Source organism: Grus americana, chromosome 4 (genome assembly GCF_028858705.1).
Source record: "Grus americana isolate bGruAme1 chromosome 4, bGruAme1.mat, whole genome shotgun sequence".
Lineage (NCBI taxonomy): Eukaryota > Metazoa > Chordata > Aves > Gruiformes > Gruidae > Grus > Grus americana.
In genome coordinates, this window is record NC_072855.1 from 80053899 (window position 1) to 80074726 (window position 20828).

General features: G+C 63.2%; 2 protein-coding genes across 3 annotated transcripts; both read left to right on the top strand.

The window, feature by feature from the left end:
- The first annotated feature begins 1080 nt into the window (after window positions 1–1080).
- On the top strand, window positions 1081–3422 carry DCTN6 (dynactin subunit 6). The gene is made up of 7 exons (XM_054824592.1): window positions 1081–1356; window positions 1477–1541; window positions 1634–1739; window positions 2294–2382; window positions 2586–2633; window positions 2901–3043; window positions 3137–3422. The coding sequence occupies exons 1-7, from the start codon at window positions 1334–1336 to the stop codon at window positions 3233–3235; spliced, it is 573 nt and encodes a 190-aa protein (XP_054680567.1). The 5' UTR covers window positions 1081–1333; the 3' UTR covers window positions 3236–3422.
- A 2629-nt stretch (window positions 3423–6051) lies between these two features.
- Window positions 6052–20794, top strand: RBPMS (RNA binding protein, mRNA processing factor). 2 transcript variants are annotated; one of them, XM_054824590.1, is made up of 9 exons: window positions 6052–6175; window positions 12660–12737; window positions 13172–13210; window positions 13325–13387; window positions 14019–14169; window positions 15060–15254; window positions 17068–17137; window positions 18288–18393; window positions 19094–20794. In XM_054824590.1, the coding sequence occupies exons 1-9, from the start codon at window positions 6113–6115 to the stop codon at window positions 19097–19099; spliced, it is 771 nt and encodes a 256-aa protein (XP_054680565.1). In that variant the 5' UTR covers window positions 6052–6112; the 3' UTR covers window positions 19100–20794. The 2 variants fall into 2 exon arrangements, with proteins under 2 accessions (XP_054680565.1, XP_054680566.1); XM_054824591.1 differs by lacking the exon at window positions 19094–20794 and having other exon boundaries at window positions 15060–15190; window positions 18288–18394.
- Window positions 20795–20828: the final 34 nt, after the last annotated feature.

Here is a 20828-nt window from a genome sequence, read left to right on the forward strand (position 1 = left end):
GGGGACTTAGGCTCAAACCCAGAGACTCTGAATGAGTTTTCAAGTCCCAAAAATGCAGGACTTGGCTTGTCTTCCTTTTAAAGCCCCGGACACACAGACCTTGTGGGTTTGACCCCACGACTGGGTCCCTGAGCCCCCCCCTCCCAGCCGGGTGAGCCTGGCTGTGAGCTGCCAAACCCCTTGGCTCTGCCTCTGCTCCCCAACCCCAGGGGTTACTTTCCCCTTTGAAACCCCCGGAGCTTGTTCTCCATCTCACCAGCTCCTGCTGTGGGAAAACCCGCACTCGGTCCCAGGTCTGAGCCTCAGGCCAGGCCCCGAGCCGGGTGTCACGTCTCCCAGCACCCGCTGCTGAGCCCCACGACCCACCCAAGGCTGCGAGTCCCCGGACCCCTTGAGTTGAGCCCCGAACCCCCCGACCCCGCGTGTGATGTCGGGACGGGCCCTGGAGCCCGGGCGGTGCTTGAGAACTAACCGGGGGGACCCGCGGACCGGGCCCGGCCCCGGGTGACCGCGGGCAGCCCGCCCGAGGACGGGGGACGCCGGGCTCCGGCTCTCCAGGCTTTATTCCCCAGCGCCCCGAGCCCCGCGGCTCTGCCCGCTCCTCCGCGGAGCTGCTCCTCGTCCCGTCCCCGCGGCAACTGCCCCACCGGGGACGCCCCTCGGCTTTCGGGATGGAACAGCGCCGCTCTCTCGCACAGCCCGGCCCCAACTCGCCTGCAGAGGCCGCGCCGCCCCTCCCCGTTCTCAGCCTTGTTCCCGGCCCGGCTCCTCCAGCCGATCCCTCCTCCTCACCTGGGGCGGGCGGACACCCGGCCCGACCCGGCGCCGCCTCGCGGCTCCGAGGAGCCCGGGGCTCCCTTTGCGGGACCGGGCCAGGCCCCCGCCGCCCGCAGAGCCGCAGCCCCCGCCCGGGGTCCCGACCCCGCACCTCCCGCCCAGCCCTGAGGGAGAAGGCGGAAAAAGAAGATGGCGGCCGCCAGGGCTCAAAACTCCCGAGGCCCCGCCCCGCGCAGGCGCTCTGTGGCCCGACCCCGCCCGAGGGGAGGGGGCTCCGCAGGGGTGGGTCCTGCGGGCAGGGCGGGGCGTGGCCAGCGGCCGCAGGGTCCTATCGCCCGCCCGCCCCCGGCAGCAGCGGGGCCGCTGCGGACAAACCCCGTGTGCCTGTGACTCGCGGGGCCGTGGGACGCGCCGCCCACGGGGGATCCCCGCGACGGGAAGAGCGCGAGGCCGAGGTGCACGGCCCCAAGCCCCGCGGCTCCTCACCCCGCCGTTCGGCCCAGCCCCGGCCCTCTCCGCCCGGCACCGCGCAGGCGCCGCCGGCGGCATCGCTGTCATGGCGGAGAAGGGGCAGAAGAGGTGAGTCCCGGCTTCCACACCCCACCCCCGCACCGCTCCCCGCCCGCACCGCGCCGCCTTCTCCCTCCCGCTCCCCTCAGCCGTTCCCCCCCCCTCACAGACCCCCGTCCCTTCCCGCAGCGTGAAGATCGCGCCGGGGGCCGTGGTGTGCGTGGAGAGCGAGATCCGCGGGGACGTGACCATCGGTAAGGGCCCCCTCGCCCCTTCTCCTCCCCGCTCCCCGCGGGGTGCCGTCGCGGGCCCCGGGGTGACACCGTCCCGTCGCGTCCCTCGGCAGGGCCCCGCACCGTGATCCACCCCAAGGCCAGGATCATCGCCGAAGCGGGACCCATCGTCATCGGGGAAGGCAACCTGATCGAGGAGCAGGCCCTCATCATCAACGGGTCAGCCCGGAGCCCGACGGGGCAGGCAGGGCTCCGCCTGGGGGGGGGGGTCCTTCCCCTGCCCCCGGTACCCCCGTGAGAGGGCCGCCCGCCTCCACTGACCCTCCCCGGGGCGCAGCTTTGCTGGGAGCCGCGTCCCTCCGAGCCTAGCCCCGTCCTGGCCTGGCCTTCCCGGGCTCTGTATCGCCGGGTCGGGGTTTTGTGATACATCTCACCACCGTTCCCCCTATCAGTCTTGGGAGCTCGTGCTTGCAGCTCTTCAGAGAGCGGGGCGTTAGCTTCCAAACCTCTGGGGAGGTAGGATTCAGAAAAATAACACTCAACTCTTGTGCTGTGGGGCACTAGGGAAGAAGTCCTCCCTCCCTCAATCGTTCCGCTGACAGAGGAGGAGGATCCTCATCCTGGGAACGAGGGACCGCGTGCAAGAGCAGACTCACAACCCCCGCTCGCTGGGCTGGGATACCCCTGACTTCAGCCTCTCAGAAAATTGAGCTGCCAAACAGGTCAGCGGCTTGGTGATCTCAAAATTTGAAATACGTTCTTCCGTCTTGCAGGTATCCAGAAAACATTACGCCAGAAACCGAAGAGGTAGAGCCCAAACCAATGGTCATTGGCACCAACAATGTTTTTGAAGTGGGGTGTTGTATCCTTGCTGCGCGGTGAGACAGACCCTCTGATACACCGCGCTCTCGATCGGTACAAGGGGGAGCACGTGGCGGCTCTGTCGGGGTTTACACAGCCCAGGGCTATTTAAGGTGCAGGATCTGGGTTTGAAAATGGCGTCAGGGTTTACCTTTTGAAATAAAAGCACAACATTTTACAGTTTTCTTTAACACAGACCCATAGATTCCCAAGCAATGAAGGTGGGAGATAACAACGTCATCGAATCCAAAGGTAGGTCTCGGCTTATTATCTTGGCCCTTGTGAGATTTTGCTCTTGCAGGCGCTGGGAACAGCGAAGGGTTACGTGGTGGTGTCTTGCTCTAGCGGAGGCCAAACTGCAGCTTGTCACAAAGCCGTGATTTTCACCCAGAACCCACGCGTGTCGCCGCCTTGGTGGGAGCTGGCTCCGAGCAGCTTGTGATGTTGCTGTTTGGTGGCGTGGGGTTGAACGGTGCTGTGGGCACGACTCTCACGGGGATGCCCCTCTCTCTCTGGCAGCGTTCGTCGGCAGGAACGTGATCCTGACGAGCGGCTGCATCATCGGGGCCTGCTGTAACATCAACACCTACGAGGTCATCCCCGAAAACACCGTCATCTACGGGGCCGACTGCCTCCGCCGTGTCCAGACCGAGCGGCCGCAGGTGAGTGTGACACACGGGGGACACACCGTCACCGTCACCCTCCCCTCCCTCGCGGTGGGGACGCTGCCTGACCTCCCTTGCCTCTGTTTCCAGCCCCAGACGCTGCAGCTGGATTTCCTGATGAAGATCTTGCCAAACTACCATCACCTAAAGAAGACCATGAAGGCCACGTCCACTCCTGTCAAGAGCTGAGTGAAGGGGAAAAAAAAAAAAAAAACCACCACAACAAAAAAGCCTTGCTTATTTGCATCCTGTATTTATATTCTGCTGAGCATCTCGGACCAGCTTTGGATCTGTCGTCTGTCGCGCGCTGACTCCATTGTACGTGCTTTCTTTTGGGAATAAAATGACACCCGCTTTCCTGTCGGGGGGGATGCAGTCCTCTTGTCCTCTCTGGGCCGGGTAACGCCGCAGGGGTGCTGTACCCTGCTCCTACAAGCACTGACCTCCCTCGGGCACAGCCCGGGCTCCCCGCTCCTTCCCCGGCCTGCCGGCAGAGGGAGATGGGCGCACGCCGGGGGAGAGCCGGGCTCCTCGGAGGGAGGGGTGTCCTGGCCCCGCACCCCCAAATCCATGCGGATCGTGGGGCGGGAGAGGCTCCAGGGCCGGTGCGACCCTCTTTGCTTCACCCCCAGGGCTGCCTCCTGCTCGGCTTCCCCTCCCAGAGGGTCCGGAGCTGGAGCTCCTCCGCTCGTCAGCTGTTCTCCTGGTGAGCTTCGGACACGTCCGCACTTCCCAGCCGGCCCCCGAGATTTCCCCAGGGATGTTGTGTGCAACTTCCCTTTCTATCCTGGTGCAGCACAGCCTGGTGTTTTGCCTCGGCACGGGAGGAAATTGATGCTGGAGCAGAAATTCCTGTAGGAAAGAGAGGGAGAGAGAAGGGAGAGCATCAACCACGGCCCGCAGAGGAACCCCAAGTACCAGCCGGGCTCCAGGATGCGGGGTTTGATTTGGGACCGGGGGTTTCAGGCGGGACCGGCCAAGGCACAAACACGACGCAGTGCCCACTGAGCCGATGGGATTTTTCTCCCTGAGTTGAGTTGCAGGGATACCAAAAATAAAAACCCACCTTTTTTTTTTTTTTTTTTGGCTTTGCAATTCCAACCCAGGGTCCAGCACCGCCGGGAAACTGAGGCTTTTCCCCAAAGCCGAGTCCAAGCAAGCGCTGCGACTATTGTCCCGGTCGCTGTCGCCTCTCCAGCCCATCCCAGCAGCTTTTTGTGGAGGTGCCCACAGGGGGAAAATGATGGGAGACGAAACACGTCCCTCCTCTCCAGCTTCTCCCCCTGCCGAAAGATAAGGCAATGTTTTGCTGGGAATTTACCCCAAAAGCAGGGGGCTCCAGCAGATTTGGGTAACTGGATCGGTCCCCGTGCTTTAGATGCCCTCTCAGGGCCACCTGCCCTCATAGCCGGCCACTTCCCGCTCCAAATCCGGCTGGCGCCGCTTGTTTCCATCTCCCTCCCAGCACGAGAGGTTCTGCTCTGTAAATCGCCGCTGCGGGGTGTCTGGAAACCCTCTGCTCCAAGTCGGCGGCAGGGCTGAATCCATCTGGGCAGCCAGCAGGACACGCAGGCAGCTGCCCGCAGATCTGGTTTGGCCGCCGAGTCGTGGAAAGGCGAGCCGCGACCTTACACGCCTGTTCGATACAAACCCTCTGCCATCGGCAGGATGTCCTCGGCGTCACCTCCGGTCCCCGCATGTTGTGTGTGGGCAGCATCTGCTCTGGACACGGCCGCTGGTCAAACGCTTTTCGCCCTGATGGTCTCCGTCACGCTGCTCCGGAGCTGAGTGTAGCCCTGCGGGACCACAGCCCCATCCGTGGGGACACGGCAGGGCTGGGGGCAACCCAAAACCCAAGATCTAAAATCAAGCGAGCAGGGTGCAAGGCCCAGAACAAACTCACCTAAAGCCCATCCTAAGCAAGGAGCAGGATGGGAGCCTAAATGCAGCCCCGGGGCCAGGCGGGGAGGGGGTGTGGGCGGCTGAGCCCCCAGGTGGGGCTGGTTGGGACAATGAGTGCTGCCAGGGCTGAGGGTGGGCAGGGCTGGCATGCCACGGTGGGGACCCCCACTCCAATGTCACCCCCCTCCCACCATGGCCGGTCCCCTCTGCCCCGCAGCCCTCCTGCAGCCACGTCGCATGTCCCTGGGACCGTGTCCCATCTCCCCAGCCCTGTGTCCCATCTCCCCAGGACTGTGTCCCATCTCCCCAGCCTTGTATCCTATATTCCCAACCCTGTGTCCAATGTCGCCAGCCCTGTGTCCAGTGTCCCCGGCCTTGTGTCCTGTATCCCCAGCCCTGTGTCCCATGCCCTGGTACTGTGCCCCATGTCCCCAGCCTTGTGTCCTGTATCCCCATCCCTGTGTCCAGTGTCCCCATCCCTGTGTCCCATGCCCTGGTATTGTGCCCCATGTCCCCAGCCTTGTGTCCCGTGTCCCCAGCCTTGTGTTCTGTATCCCCAGCCCTATACCCCGTGTCCCCAGCCCCGTACCCCGTGTCCCCAGCGCTTTGCCCCATGTCCCCAGCCCCGTACCCCGTGCCCCCAGCCCCGTACCCCGTGTCCCCAGCCCTGTGCCCCGTGTCCCCAGCGCTTTGCCCCATGTCCCCATCCCTGTACCCCGTGCCCCCAGCCCCGTACCCCGTGCCCCCAGCCCCGTACCCCGTGTCCCCAGCCCCGTGCCCCGTGTCCCCAGCGCTTTGCCCCATGTCCCCATCCCTGTACCCCGTGCCCCCAGCCCCGTACCCCGTGTCCCCAGCCTAGCATCCTGTCCCCCAACCCTATCTCCTAGACGTCGTCCCACGTCCCCAGCCCCGTGTCCCCAGCCCTACATCACGCATCCCACCTCCCACATCCCCTCTCCGCGGCCCCGCGTCCCATGTCCCCTCCCTCTCCCCCCATCCCCATCCCGCCCCCGCCCCGTCCGTCCGTCCGTCCCTCCCTCCCCCGGCCCCGGCCCCCGCCGCCCCGCCCCGGCCCCCCCGCTGCCCGCCGCCGGCCAGCCTTCAGCACCGCCCGCCCCGGACGCGGCTGCCGCCGGCGGGACGAGGAGCCTGGCCGGACGCACCATGAGCAGCGGCCCCGCCGACCGGGAGGGCGGCCCCGCCGATACCGGCCTGCCCGAGGAGGAGGTAGCGGGGGGGGGGGGACACGGGATGGGCCCCGCCGCGGGAGGGGGGGCGAGGGGGGGTTGGAGGGAGGGGGGGGGGCGGCATCCCCCTCCCCACCCGCGATCCCCGGGGGTTGCGCTCCGCGGGTACCCACGCACCCCACGCGGGGCGTGGGTCCGCGTCTGGGGGGGGGTCCCGTTGGCTTCCGCGGTTCCAGGTACCCGGGGCTGCTCGGTGGTGGCGGCGGGGGGGGGGGGGGGGAACGACACGACACGAACGGCGGGCAGCGCATCCCCCCGCTCCCCGGGACACCTCCCACCCCCCCGGCGGGGCCACCGCATCCCCCCCGCGTGTCCCCGAAAAAACACCTCTCCGCCTCCCCGGGAGAGACCTGCGGGCGTGGGGGGGGGGCGCCCACTCAAGACATGCAGCTCCCCGGGGGAATGGGAGGTATTTGGGGGGGGGGGGGGGCAAAACAGCGTCACCCCCAGTCCCCGGGTCGCGGGGGGGTGCGGGGGGGTACCACGCGTGCAGCGGGCTCGGCGTCTCTCTTCCCGTGGGTCTCACCCCCACGATGTACGAACGCTGTCGTCCCCACGGGAGACAAACCCCACGCCCCGCCACGGGGACAAGAGCAGGTTTTCTCCCTTGCAGCCGCGAAGTTCCTGGTTTTGCCCGTGACCTTGAGATGGGAATTTGGACTTTGGGAGGGTGAGAGCAGGCAGACAGGATCTCCTCCTGGCCTTTCACCCGCCGGGCAGCTCCGGCACGTCCCCGCCGGCTTTTCGGTGGGGTCTCTGGTTGATAGATAACGCCGGTGCACCGCAGCTCCGCTCGCCTGCTGTCGCCTACCTTGATTTTTTTTGTTTTTTATTCCAGAAACGATTCTGGCTCGAAACTTCCCAAAGTTTCCCAAAGCGCTCCGATAATGGGGGATTATTTTTTTTTTTTTCTTCCCACTGGTGGCCTTGCCGGGTGTGGGGCAGACGATGCCGCCGGGTCCTTGCCGGCGATGAGGCGATGTCCGATGGGCACGGCCGTGGGAGACGTCCACGGAGGCCTGTTGCCTTTCCCAACGGCGCGGCACGTGCCGTACCGGCCAAGGGTAGCCCTCGTCCTGCTCCTGGCTGGATCTGGGGCTGGGCGGGGGGGCGAGTCACCGGCCATCGCACCGCTGGCCCTTGGAGACCCCCTGACCTCACGATGCAGCTCTGCCCGGGGCTGGGGGGGGGGGCGGTGATGCTGGATACGAGGTGTCCCTGGGGGGGGGACGGCCGCGAGGTGCCGGGGACGCGTTAGGAGGGCGATGGCCGGTTGTGCTTGCAAGCCGGACTCCTCCGGTGCCAGGCAGGTATTTTCCCTGCGCACGTTTTTCCCTGCCCCGTCTGGAAGAGCCGGTGCTGTGGAGTATTTGCTTAAGCGAAGGGAAGGGGGTTGCCCAGCTACCGTGCCCTGCAAACCTCTCCCCTCCCTGGGGCTTGCCTTCCAGCCTCGGGGCAACCCCCCCCCCCAAAAAAAAAAAAAAAAGAGGGAGAAGCAGCATTTGTCCCGGGGAGGTCCATCAGGGCACGGCGAGGTGGGACAAGCGCCCGCTTCGCTCCTCCTGCCTCCCCCCCTGGGCTGGCAGGAGTCCCGCCGCCTGCTCCCCGCACCCCGGGGTGGCCTCCCCCTCCCTCTCACCTCCCCCCCCAGGAGAGACCCCCCGGTGTAGGGGAGCTGGAGGGGGGGGGGGGGGGGTTCCCCACGGAGGAGCCCGGGGGGGGGCAGAGCAATTTGGAAAGGAGGTCACGTCACTCTGGCCGGGCGAGAACGGCATGTAAAAGGCTCGACGGAGGCCTTATTTGGTAGCGGAGCGGCTCCGGAGAGCCCAGCTCATGGCCCTCGTCCCCAGCCCATGCCAGATCCCTCAGCCTGGGGGACCGCGGCGTGGGGAGGGGACCCCAGGGACGGTTTCTAGGGGGAAGGTGCCCAGTGGATGGATAAGTTACGCTCCCATGGCCACTGCGTCGCATCCCCCCCCCCCGCCCCGTGCTGCTTCCTTTCCTCCTTGAAGCGCCGGGTCCGGAGGGTTCGGCAACGAGCCCCGAGTGGGACACGGCCACGCGTGACCCCCCCGCCCGTGCCCGCCACTCCTCCGCTCTGTTGCAATCCCCCATCTGCTCCCTTGGCTTCTCGCTGACTTTTCCTCCGCCGCTTCCTCGTTCCAGCTCCGGCAGCTCCGGACTCGCTCTTCCCCGAGGGCTGCTCGTCTCTTCCCGTCCTCCGCCGGACGTTTGGCTACCGGTTCGGAGAAACGGCTACGGGTGGCGGGGGCCGGAGGCTGAGCCCGGTCCTCCCACATCCCAGGGGTGGAGGAACCACCGTCCCTCACCCTCACCCTTGTTTATGTCCGGGAGTTTTGCGGGTTGATGGCGTGCGTACGCACAGCTCCGTAATCTAAACCCAGCCGAGGAGGACGCTCCATTAGCGGAGCGAATATTTACGCAAGGACTAATCCCCGCGGGGCTGGAATGCACCCCGCCGCGGGGGGAAGCAGCACCCCGCTTTGCCGGGGAAGGAGGTGGCGGGGGGGGTAAGAAAGCTCCGTTTGCCCTATTTTACGGCTCGATGGCAGCCCGGCGCGGTCACCTTCCTGCTCCCACCAGGGTCCGGCGGTGCCTCCCCGGCGGCGGGCAGCCAAGCGGTTAATCGGCTGGTAGAGAATTAAAGCGAGCCCCCGCTGAAAGGTGGCGGACGGGGGAGCTGGGGTTGCAGGAGGCGATTAAATGCCTCGTGAATGAATCACCCGGACGCCAGCCGCCTCTCCCCGCTCTGTTAACGTTTACCGGGGTTTGGGGTTGGGGAGGGGGGGGGGTTTGTGTAGGGGCAGGGCAGCGTGACCGTGTCGGTGGGGTGCCCAGCATCTGACGGCGGGAGGGGGGGGGGTCCAAGGCAGGGAGGTGCCTCGCTGGTGCCTGCTCACCTTCAAACCTGGCTGGTAGCTTCACGTGAGGAAGAGGAGGAGGAGGAGGAAGGCTGCCGGCGCTCCATCATGGACCCTGCGTGCTGGGGCCATCCTTGACCCGTGGTCCAGAGACCCCAGCCAGGACCCCACCTCTCCACATGTGTCCCCAGCTCCGACCGTCCCAGCAACACCCCCCCACCCCAGCACCCCTTAAACTGGCGCCAGGCGGGACCTGCTCTTTCGGGGACAGCAGAAGGTGGGGGTGGGCTGCAGAGGGGAGAGGGACGGGCCAGAACCGGGATGGAGATGGCTTCCTAGGGAGAGGAGCAGAGCCTAGGAGAAGACTTTCTACGGGGACAATAGAAGCCAGGAGCGGGGTGGCGGAGGTGGGATCCAGCATCCCTGGAAAACCTGGGAGCTGTGGGGCGCAGCGGCGGGAGCGGAGGGCGGTGCAAAGGGGAATTGGGGTGCTCCTCGTGCAGTCCCATAGCTGTCATCGCCGCTGAAGGAAATCAAGGCGGTGGTCACCCGCGAGGTCCCGCACCCACGGCCAGCGGCGTCCCGGAGCAAACGTCGGCACTTCCGACCCGCAAGAACCCTTTGGTTTCACCCCAAATTGTAAGAAGAAGGAGAGACGGAGAAACGCTCCGCCAAGAAGAAACTCTGAGAAATGTCTGTGCCGCAGAAGTGAAAGGAAACATTTTGGGCTGTCCTGAGCCGGGGGGCTGCAGGAATCCCACCGCCGTGCTCAGCGCCCTTTGCAGACCCTTGCTGGGGAGCTGTAGGTCTGGCTCTGTCCCACAAGACACTTGGGAGCGCACGGCTCGCCTGATCCACCTCCCTTTTTTTTTTTTTTCCCCTAGGGGTCATTTTTCCCTACGGAAGAACACAAACCTGCCTGTCGGCTGGGCATTTATCCCATAAGGCTTTTTTTTTTTTTTTTTTTCCTTGCCTCAAGGGTAGGATTTTTGCCCTGGGAGCGTTTTTTGGTAGAGGATGGAGGCTGAGCCCCCGGGATGTCTCGGCACAGCCAGCCTGGAGCGGCTCCCTGCGGGCTGAAGCTCCTCTTCCATTTAAGGGCAGGAGTAATAGTTCCGCCTAAAATCTTCCCCTTGGCAGAAGGATATCCGTCCAGCCCGCTGGGAATTATCCCCGAGGACGCTCCCTTTCTCTGCCCCTCTCACCTCGTTTTAACCCAGCCCCAAACCTCCCACCTGCTCGTTACCCAGCCCAGCGAAAGGATGCTGTTTACGTAGGACCTACTCAAACATCCCCTTGGCTGGATACGCCAGCCCCCCCCCGGCACCCAGCACCCTTTTGCAGGGTGTCGATGGGAGCACCCATGACCTCGTATCTCCTCCCTGGCCCCCAAACGTCCTTTTGGGGCTGGACACCAGCTGGGGGATCCTTGGGAGCCCTTCTCCCTCTCGCCACCGTATAGTTTTTACGGTTTAAAACTTGGCCGACCCGCGTTTGAACTTTTAAAGAAAACAAGTCATTACCAAAGAGAAGCCCTTCCTTGGCGAGGCCGAATTTCGGAGGGTTTTTCAAGGTCTTTTATCTCTCCCATCTCTCCGCCGCGCTGCTATGGGGCTAAATGATCTGGCGAGTCAGGCTCGTAGGGGTTTGGATTTCAGGGACGCCATAAATCGGTGGTGGGTTCTCCCCCCGGAGCCGTCTCCGACACCTCTGGTTTCGGGCAGCTCCCCGGGGAGAGGAGAGGCGGGGAGGACCGGAGGCTCGAGGGATGATGGAGGCAGAGGGCACCGCGCGGGGATGCTCGGCCTCTTCGGGAGGCAAACCCAGCCGGCGTGGTGGATGTGTCCGGTGAGCCGGTTTGAAGTGGAATTTTTTTTTCCCCCCGCTTAGGAAAGGATAAATTTGCCTTCTTGACATTGAATTTCATGGACACGAGGGGAGCTCCTCTGGGTGAATTCCTCCCCAGCCCCTGCCGGGAGAAATTCGGGCAGCGGCTCCATCGGGAGCCGGTGCAGCATTAAACACCTCAGGATGCTCCATCACCCTCTGATCTCCAAAGACAGGCAGAAAACTGGGGGGGGTCCCCAAAGGCACCTTGGGGGGCGGTTCCAGCCCACCTTGGATGGTCCCAGTGGAGGGGACAGGCTACCGGGCTGCGCCTAACTGCAGCCCGGCTCAGGACAAGCCCGCGCTGAGCCCACCCAGCCTGGAGCTCTCAGCATCCCTGACGGGGTACCCGCAGCGATGACGGGGTACCCGCAGCGAGATGACAGGGGGGCTGTTGACACAAGGGCTATATGCAAACGGCCCTTTTGTTATTTAATAGATATAGGTCAGCCAGAGGTTTTGTTCCACAAAGCAGGAATGTTTGCTGCTCCCAGGCCGGGGAGATGGGGTAGATAGCTTATCTGCAAGAGAAAGAAGAAATGTCAGCAGAAGAATAGGCCTGGGCTGGCTCTTTCTGGCTGTTTCGCATGTCTCTGTCCCAGGGAACGGGGTGGGCAGCGTGCCTGGCCAAAAATGAAAATTTAAAAAAATTAAGGTTTTCCCCTCCTTCAGCCCAAATCTGGCAGCTTGGCACCCAGGGGTGGCTGGCCTTGGCCACGAGGCATTTGGCTACCTGAAAAAATCAGCTACAGCCGTCAAATCCTCCCGATTACCTGCGGGTAAGATGCTGCGGGAGCGACAGGACCCGAGCTGGCTCACAAGGAAGCCCAGAGCCGAGGGGGACGGCAACGCAGGGACCCCACCGACACCTTCCCGGGGTGGGGGGGGCAGAGCTGGGGGGGGATGGCAACCAGGATCAGACCCAACCGGGGCTGAGCCTAAATACAGCCCCGGGGCGGTGGGCAGGGTGCGTGGGTGGGGGGATCCAGGTGGGGCCGGTTGGGGTCGTCATCAGCCCCAGGCTCCCGCCGGCGCCCCCCCACCGTGGGTCACCAGAGTGTTTGGGTGAGATTTTGGGGATGAGGCGAGGGGGACCCGCTCTCGGTCTGCTGTCCCAGTTAGGAGCTGGTTGTAAAACAAAACCGTACCGGCACGGGGCTTGCCCAGGCGGGGTTCGTCCATCCCCGAGGAGCCCCACGTGCCCCCTCGGGGTCGGCGGAAGCAGGGTTTCTGCGAGCCGCCCCGGCTTTGAGGATGCCGCACCGCAGCAAACGCTAAATCCACCCAAAAAGTGTTAAAAACCCCTTAAAAGGTGACTTTTATAAACCGGGGACGAGCTGCTTAAAACCAGCCCCTGCCAAACCAGGGACATTCCTCCAGAAGGAAGAGTTGGGGTTTGCTTCTCCCGTTCTTAATGAGCTGCTCCAATTAAACAGAGACAATAGGCATTGTCTGCAGAGTCAGGGCTCTGCTGGGGATGCCAGGAGAGAATCCCGTTTGCCAGAGCGGGGTAGGAAGGCGCCGGGATGCCGACGGCATTTCCAACCCGGAGAGTCTCGGTTACCTTTCCGTGGTGTCCGAGCGGCTCCCTCCGCGGCCACCCAAAAGATGGGGGCAGCCCTCCCCAAAATGGTATCCCCGAGTTAGGGATGAGGGGAGGGTCCCCAGGAATCTCTTTCCTTCCTTCTTCTCTAGGTGAGGACGCTCTTTGTCAGCGGGTTGCCTCTGGACATCAAACCCCGGGAACTTTACCTGCTCTTCAGGCCCTTTAAGGTACCGTTTTGGGGAGGGCAGACGGGGGCTGGAGGTGCGGGGCTGGCCCCCTGCCCCATCCCCGTGGCCCCACCAACCTTGGTTTCCCCCAAACAAGTCTAATCCGGTCGTTTTATTCACAGCAACACGTTTCTGTGCCTTTCCCCCCGCCCCCCCCTCAATAAACCAAAGGAATAAACAGCATCGGGCGCTTGGATCGCGCCGGGGTTTTAATTGCGCGTTGACTTGCACCCCGTTTAGCAGCGGAAGAGCGTTGGCTGCAAACCTCTCCAGTCTCCTGCAGCTCAGACGCCGGCTCTTTTCAAACACGAGGGATTATGTTATCGGGCATCCAGCATCCCTACAAAAATCCGGCGGCGGTGCCGAGCCTTGGCGAGGTGTGTCCCCCCCACCCCGTGCCTGCCTGACGCCCCTTTTTTATTCGTTTCTCGCAGGGGTACGAAGGGTCCCTCATCAAGCTCACCTCCAAGCAGGTAGGAACCGCTCAGGACGGGGCGAGCAACCCTCTCGCGGTCTCTGGGGCGCGGGGGTCCCCCCTCTGCTCCCCGCCAGCCTGACCGATGGTGCCTCCTCTCCTTCCTCCGCAGCCCGTGGGCTTCGTCAGCTTCGACAGCCGCTCCGAGGCGGAGGCGGCGAAGAACGCGCTGAACGTGAGTGCGCCCGGCCCCTCCGTTTTTTGGGAGCTTTTTTCCACACCCCCCCCCATTTCCCCATCCCCGGATACTTTCTGAATTTCTCCGTCCTGGGGACGTGCATCTCCCGCGCCGGCGGGCCCCATCGCATCCCCGTCCCTCCGGCTGAGCCCCCTCGGCTGCTTCTCCTCTGCGTCCTCCTCCCTCCGGGGGTGGGGGGGGGCTGCATCCCTCTCACCTTTCCCAGGGCCACGGGGAGGGCTCGAACCCCAAAGATCAGAGCCCTAGGGCCGGTTCTCCAATTCCTCCCCAGGTTTTGGGTTGGGTTTGGGTTTTTGGTTTTTTTGGTTTTGTTTTGTTTTTCCCTGTCTTCATTTTCAATCTCAAACTTTTTTTTTTTTTTTTTGGCTCCGCTAATCCCTCTGGATAAGAGCTCGGCCGCGCGGGATGCCGACTGCCAAATATGGTGCCGATGCTAAAGATGCCGGAGGAATGCGAGCCGCCTCGGGGCCCGGCAAATTAGCTCATTTCAAGGCTGGAAGTTTGGGGGGGGGGGGGGAAATTAAAAAAATAATTGGGAGTTATTTTTGCTGAGGGGCTGGCACGCGGCGGCGCTCGCCCACCCGCCGTGCCTCCTTCCCTCCCGCAGGGCATCCGCTTCGACCCCGAGATCCCCCAGACGCTGCGGCTGGAGTTTGCCAAGGCCAACACCAAGATGGCCAAGAGCAAGCTGGTGGGCACCCCCAACCCCAGCGCGCCTCTCCCCACCGCCGTACCTCAGTTCATCGCCCGGGAGCCCTGTAAGTACCAGCCCTGGCTCTCCCGACGGAGCCCCCCGCGGTCCTCCCCGCCCCACCGCCGCAGGTTTTGGGGTGGCAGGCGCCGGGGGCGTCCCCCGTCCTCATTTGCCTCGGGAAAAACGCCTTGTTCGGGCAATTCGGTGTCGCGCAGAGATCATGGGCGGATGTGGCGATGCCGGGCACCCCGGCGCGGGATGCCGTGGGGGGTGGCGATGGGCAACGCCAGGTCCGATCAGAAGCGGCAGCGCCAGCTTGCCGCAAGCGTGGTGGCACGTGCCGGCAGGTGGCCGGGGGTCCCCAAAGGTGGCTGCCGGCGCTGGAGAGGACGCGGGGGCAGGTGACGGCCGGCTCGGCACGGCGGGCTGGAGCGGGACGAGACCGCGGTGTCGCTTCACCGCGCCAGGGAGTTTCCGAGTCGTGGCCGGGGGGTCTCGGCGGAGACCTCGGCGATGCCTTGCCGTGAGCACGCCGTACCTCTTCCCGCTACTGGAAGATCATTTCTTGCGCGGACGCGGGTTCCTCGCCTCGCTGCTGCGCACGGGCGCGAGCCACACGCTCTCCTTCGTGCCCGCTGACGCCGGATCCCCAGGGTAATTAAGCCTCTCGGAGACGACGCACCCAGCCCCACGGCATCGCTCGCCGCCCGCCGAGCCCCGCATTTCCCCCCCTCCGCGGGCGAGTTCGGCGTTGGCTTTACGGGTCGGCTCTCGCCAGCGGCACCGGCACGCTGCACCTCTCCGGGGGAAGCTCCGCTCCTGCTCCCGCCTGCTTCGGGGTGGGGGGGAGAAGCACGGACCCGCAGTGCTGTTGACCAGCGCGTGGCGCGGCGGGGGGGGGGGGGGCCCGCAGCCCGTCGGTCGCCGTTAACTCTCCTTCTTCTTTCCTTGCAGATGAGCTCACAGTGCCTGCACTTTACCCCAGTAGCCCTGAAGTGTGGGGGCCGTACCCTCTGTACCCAGCGGAGTTAGCACCTGCTCTACCTCCTCCTGCTTTCACCTACCCCGCTTCGCTGCACGCCCAGGTAATTCAGATCCATCCACCATCACTGCGCTCACCGCCCCGGACCCCCCCCGGCTCCCTTTCCGGTGAGCACCACTAACCCCTGCCCGGCTCACAGGCACTGCCCGCCCCCCCCCAACCCCGTCTCCTACCCCGAGATTTAGGGACGGCACCCAAAGCGAGCTGAGCGCCGGCAGCGGGACGTGCGGGCAGCACCGCCTGCCTCTCCCCAAACACCTCTCTGCCTTCCTGCCTTCGCTCTCGCCCGGGGCCGGAGGGATGGAGGGAAGGAGGGATGGAGGGAAGGAGGGATGGAGGGATGGAGGGAAGGAGGGAAGGAGGGATGGAGGGAAGGAGGGAAGGAGGGAAGGAGGGATGGAGGATGCTCACTGGGGCTGGACCGCCCCCGTCGCTCCCGGCACCCAACGCGGCACAAGACAGGGGGGCGCTCCTGAACCCCTGGCCGCCCCTCGAGCATCGCTGGGATGCAGCTTGCGGGAAACGGGGAGTGACGCGAAGCGATTCTGACGGGGAGGAGAGGACAAGCGAAGCGCAAATGGAGGACCCATCTTTTATTGACGAAGCCCCTGACGGCGGCACGCGGCCGTTAAAAATTAACCACCCGCCCCGGGAAACGAGCGGGGAAAAGAGGAGAAGAAGCGGAAACGGAGATGGCGGAGGATTTCTTTGCGGTGCTAGCCTTCGGGATGTTTCCGGAACGGCACGGCGGGGATGCCGGGAAGAGACCCCCGCCGCGGGAAGGGGAGCAGGCGGCCGCCCCCCCCAGCAGCGACACCGGACATCGTCCCGGCTTTCGCTCCTCGCTGCTGGCTCCGGCTTGGCGGTGAGCGGGAGGAAATGAGCGCACGGAAACAGATTTGCCGGATAAGCCGCATCCGAAAGGCTTTTGGCCCCGGCCCACCAGGATTGAGCTGGGATAGCCGGTTATCTGGAGCTGCCATCACGGGGAGCCGGAGGCAGCCGGGGGCCGGTTTGAGCGGGAGGGCGAGGAAAAGCACTCGGCGTGCAAACCAGCCGCAGCCTTTGGATGAAACTCCGGCTTTTTGGGCCCTGCTGTTTATAGAAGAGCGGCGGTAAATATTATTGCAGCTACGTACTTGCCTTGTCAAATAACCGCTAACAGGCAGCACCTGCGCCGCGCCGGGGAAACGGCCGGTGAAGGAAAATGGAGGCGTAAGGGGGCCCCCCCGGGAAAACCCAGGCTGGGACCTGATGCCGTTAGAAGAACTCTCGTGCACCGTGGCTGCGGAGCCAGCACGGCGGGGAGAATGGCGGTGGGACCTTCCGCGCCGCCCCGGGGTGCTGCGGTGAAGCAGGCGGTGCTCCGCGGCTGGGGGCCGCAGCCCGTCCCCGTCCCCCCACGCAGCTGCCGGCGCGGCGGGTTTGGTGGGGGGCGTTGGAAGGGGGTGCCACCACCCAAACCGGAGCTGCTGGCTGCAGGGTGGCTGCATCGGCTGGGTCCCACCGAGAGCGGCGGGATGGGAACCTCGGGACGGTGGGGCTGACCTGGCGTTATCCGGGAAAACACCGAGCGCCCGCGGGCAGGCGGCGGGAGCTGCCAGGTTTTGGCGTGTGACGGTTCCCCCCCCGGCTCAAGCGGGCGTTGCAGGTGGCACCGGGGGGTGAGCCCACCTCCTGCGCGGGCAGACCGCGGTGCTGCCGTCCTGGCTCGGTCCCGCCGCAAGCAATGGTGGGGGGGGCCGACCCTATCCGGTGTCATGTCCGAACCGGAGCCGGGATGGCCGTACCGCTTGCGTTTCGCCTTCCCTCCGCCCCGAGCCCGGGGAAGGCCGGGAAAGGGGAGCCCAGAGGCAGCCGGCTGGTGCCAGGGTGGGCGGCCAGCACCCCCCTGACCCCCTGCCCCTCTTGTCTTTGCAGATGCGCTGGCTCCCTCCTTCCGAGGCTGGTTCTCAGGGCTGGAAGTCCCGTCAGTTCTGCTGAATGCCGGGTGAGTGCCGCCTCCCCGCTCCCGTCCCGCGCCGCCGTGGTGGGCCGGGGAGGGGGACGTCTCTGCCCCCCGTCTGCCCCAGCGCTTTCCCAAACATCCCGGGGCAGGATGGAAAGGCAGATCCGCGGTTCGCCGGCCCGTGCTGTTGCAGCAGCGGAGGTTGCGTGCCCGGGGGGGGGGGGGTGTAGCGATGAAGGCAACCTCCGCCTCCCGGTTCAAGGCAAACATCTCATTAAAGCTTAATGAAAGCTCTCCGGGCAGCCCGGGGTGGCGGGGATGCCAAAACGAGGAGCACGGCGTTACCAAGTGCCCGGCTACCCAGCGGTGGGGGGGGGGGGGGGGCTGGTTGGATTACGCCTGGGACCTCTTCGGACGGAAAAAGCCCTGCGAGGGAGGTTGGGAGGATAACGCTCGGCAAATAACTCGGCTTTTTGCGGATAAATAAACAAAGGGGGGTCAAATGGAAGAGGGGAGAGAGACTCAGTTGATGCCGAGCATCGCTTGCCCCGTAATCCCAGTGTGCCCCGACCACCCCACGCTGCCGGTGCCTCCCGGGAAACCTCCTGCGCCACGTCCGCACCCACCTGCGGCGAAATCCCAGCGGATCCGAGGAGGCGGAAAGGGTCTGGCATCGGCTGCCCGTGCTCCTGTGCCCGCAGGTGCTGCCACGAGGCTCGCTCACCTGGGGAGGGCAGGAGGACCGGCCGTGGCTGGAGCTGACCCGAAACTTGGATCCGCGAAGTATTTACCAGCTATTTTAGGCCCAGCAGATAAAAATAGGGAGTGGCGAGGCTTTTGGGAACCGGTGGTTCTTCCAAAATACGGAACGTGCCAATGTTTCCAGCTAAAAAGCACGGAGAGCCGTATTTGGGAAGGGGAGATGAGTGAATCCCTTGGAACAGGTCCACCTGCCCGCAGCAACCCCGGTAGTTGCAGCGGGCGGCGAGGACGGAGGGTCGGGGACCTCCCGGCTCCCCACCAGGCAGGGCTACGGCACAACGCGGGCTCTCCCGCCTGCATCCTCCTCCTATTTGCCACTAAGCTGCAAACCGTCCCCTTAGGCAAAACAACCTCTCCCCGTGGCGCACCGAGCTCAGCCCCGGGCTGCCGGCTGCCCCTGTCCCTAACCCTCCGCTGTGTCCCCTCGCAGGTCTCAGGTGTGTGATGGTGGCCTACAGTCAGTCTTGTGGGTATTAATGGAGTCTTCCAAGGCGGCTACTGGGTTGGCGTGCTCTCCGCGAAACCACAGTGTGCTGGTAAGGCTGCCCGGCTGCGCCAGGGGAACGCGGCTCCTCGGGCTTTGCTGCTTTGGGGAGGGGGGGAGAGGGGTGAGGAAGCCGAGGCGATGTCCCCATTGGGAGGCGGGTGCGTCCCCGGGATTGATCCCTGCAGGGTGGCGTTGCTGCTCCCGCTGCGGCACGGCACGGCGCCTGGTGCACCGAACCGCGGCTCTGCCGTTCCCGCGTTTATCGTTGTTATCTGGGGCGAGAGTTTCGACAGCCGAGGAATGCCTCTCGGCTTTGAATTACCCCCGGTAATCTCATCTCGCTGCCGTCCTCGCTTCCTGCCTTGGATCAACAGAGACCGAATTCCTCTTAAGTGCAAAATTCAGCTCAAAACTTAACTCTCAGCTTCCCAGTTAAAACCCTCAGGGACCACAGCCATTGGGAGGAGCAAAACTGGGCCCAGCGGGGTCCTTGCCCTCTGCCTGGCCGACTGACCCCGGGGTGCCGACAGCCCCGGCTCTCCCTGCGGGCATCTCCCACCTTGCCCGTTCCCGGTTAAAAAACTGCTGCTCTCCCATCCTCGCCCCATTTCCAAAACAAGGAGAGCCCCGTTTCCAAAAGCCCCCAGGGCTGCGGCACGGGAGCTTCCCCACGAAGGAAGAGAGATTAACCACAGCCCCTTTTCCGCTTTGTCTCAGCCCGTTTTTAACACCTCTCTCTGTTGTTACAGGCTTGAAAAAAAAAAAAAAACCAAAACCAAAACCAAACCCAAAAACCTCGCACAAGTTTGGATTCCTCCAAGACTTTCCCACAGCCTCTATCACACATCTGCTCTCCTAGAAGAAAAACGAAAAGCATACCTAGTAATAATATTTTCCTCTTTTACACTGTATATTTGTAAGAAAGAGTGTGTTACTTCTGAAAGCATGGTTTGACAGGCATCGCTGTAGTGTTTGAAACGTCTTTTCAAATGGAACCATAGGAAAGCAGACTACAAAAAAAAAAAAAAAAAAAAAGCAGCAAAACGAGAGCAAGTATTTTTGTACCAAACCTCCTAAACAGGACAATCTTACACTGGGTTGGACCACAAGTGTTGTGCTTGACTTCCGAATGCGTGTAATTAAGAGTCTCTATCCCCGCCGCCCCGTCAGCTGCATGTCGAAGGCGTGATGTTCACGTGCGTGCGGATGTCGAGAGGCACGATTTGGGTTCGTAGGAATTGTGCTCCGGCTGTATCGGCAAGATGCCTGCGGACACTTACAGTATTACCGTTTTCTTCCCAGTTGTACCAAATGACAACCAGGCAGGACAATCAGAAACTTTCTTATGGTGGATTTTTTTTTTTTTTTTACCTTAGGGCTATGTTAATAGCTTGCTGTGCAAAGCTTCGGGATGGTACAACGGCTCGGATCAGGGACGGGCAGAGACAGCCCGCACATGTAGCAAGGTGACAATTTGCCTCCTCCTCCTGCCGTGACTGCTTGAAGTTGTTACGGGCAACGTAAACTGCTGTATGAGAAAAAAAAACCCAAACCAAATCAAACCAACAAACCCTGGGTTTGCCAGCTTACTCGAGGTTGGGCGTGAGTCCCGAGGGGCTCAGGCACGTGCCTACCATTACGCCAGAGCGCTGGGCTGAGCTGGGGTTTTAGCGTCAAGGCGATGCCGGTCCGGTGGCTCGCTGTGTAGCATTTTCACGTTTCCATGCGCAAAGACAAGGGAGGCTGCCCTTGGGGCAGCATCTGTAACCTTTACGGAGATAGCGTACCAGCAGAGAGACCGCTTGGCATACTGGTCTCTCCTTCTCCTTGCTCCAGGAGGAATTTGGAAAAAGAAAGAGCAAAGCAAAGCAAACCAAAACCTCCAACAGATTTCAGGTTTTTGCAAAAGGAGACGCAAAACTTCTCCTTTCATTGCCTTTCCTCCCCACCCCATCCCTGCCACAGAGTACACCGAGCTCGGCCGCTGCCCAGGCTTCGCCGTAGCCGGTTTCCCAGCTGCTCTGAAGACGCAGGGCGCCCGTGGCCTTGTTAAACATCATCACCTTTTTCTTCCTCCTCCTTTTTATTCTGCGGGAGGGCCAAAATAAGACGGCTGAGATTTCGGCTGCCGGAGCCAGGGCGGGGGGGTGGGGGCGGTGCGAGATGGTGCAATGGGAAACGGTCCTGTTGGGGGCTTCTGTAAAAAGTGGGATTGATAAAGGCGACATGAGAAGAAATCAATTCCCAGACAAACCTCTGAGCGGCTCTAAAAGGAACGATACCAGCGTTTCCAAGCGACGGACTAACTCTTTTCGCAAACTATTTCCTGTACTTTATCTTGTGGAGAGGAGAAAAGCTTCCACATTGTCTACTCCGCTTTTGGAAATATGTTTAAAGGTACTTTTCTATTGTAATTTTTTAAAAATAAAACCAGTGATGATTCTAAGTTACGCGCAGAGGGTCGTCGCGTGCTGTGTATCTGGT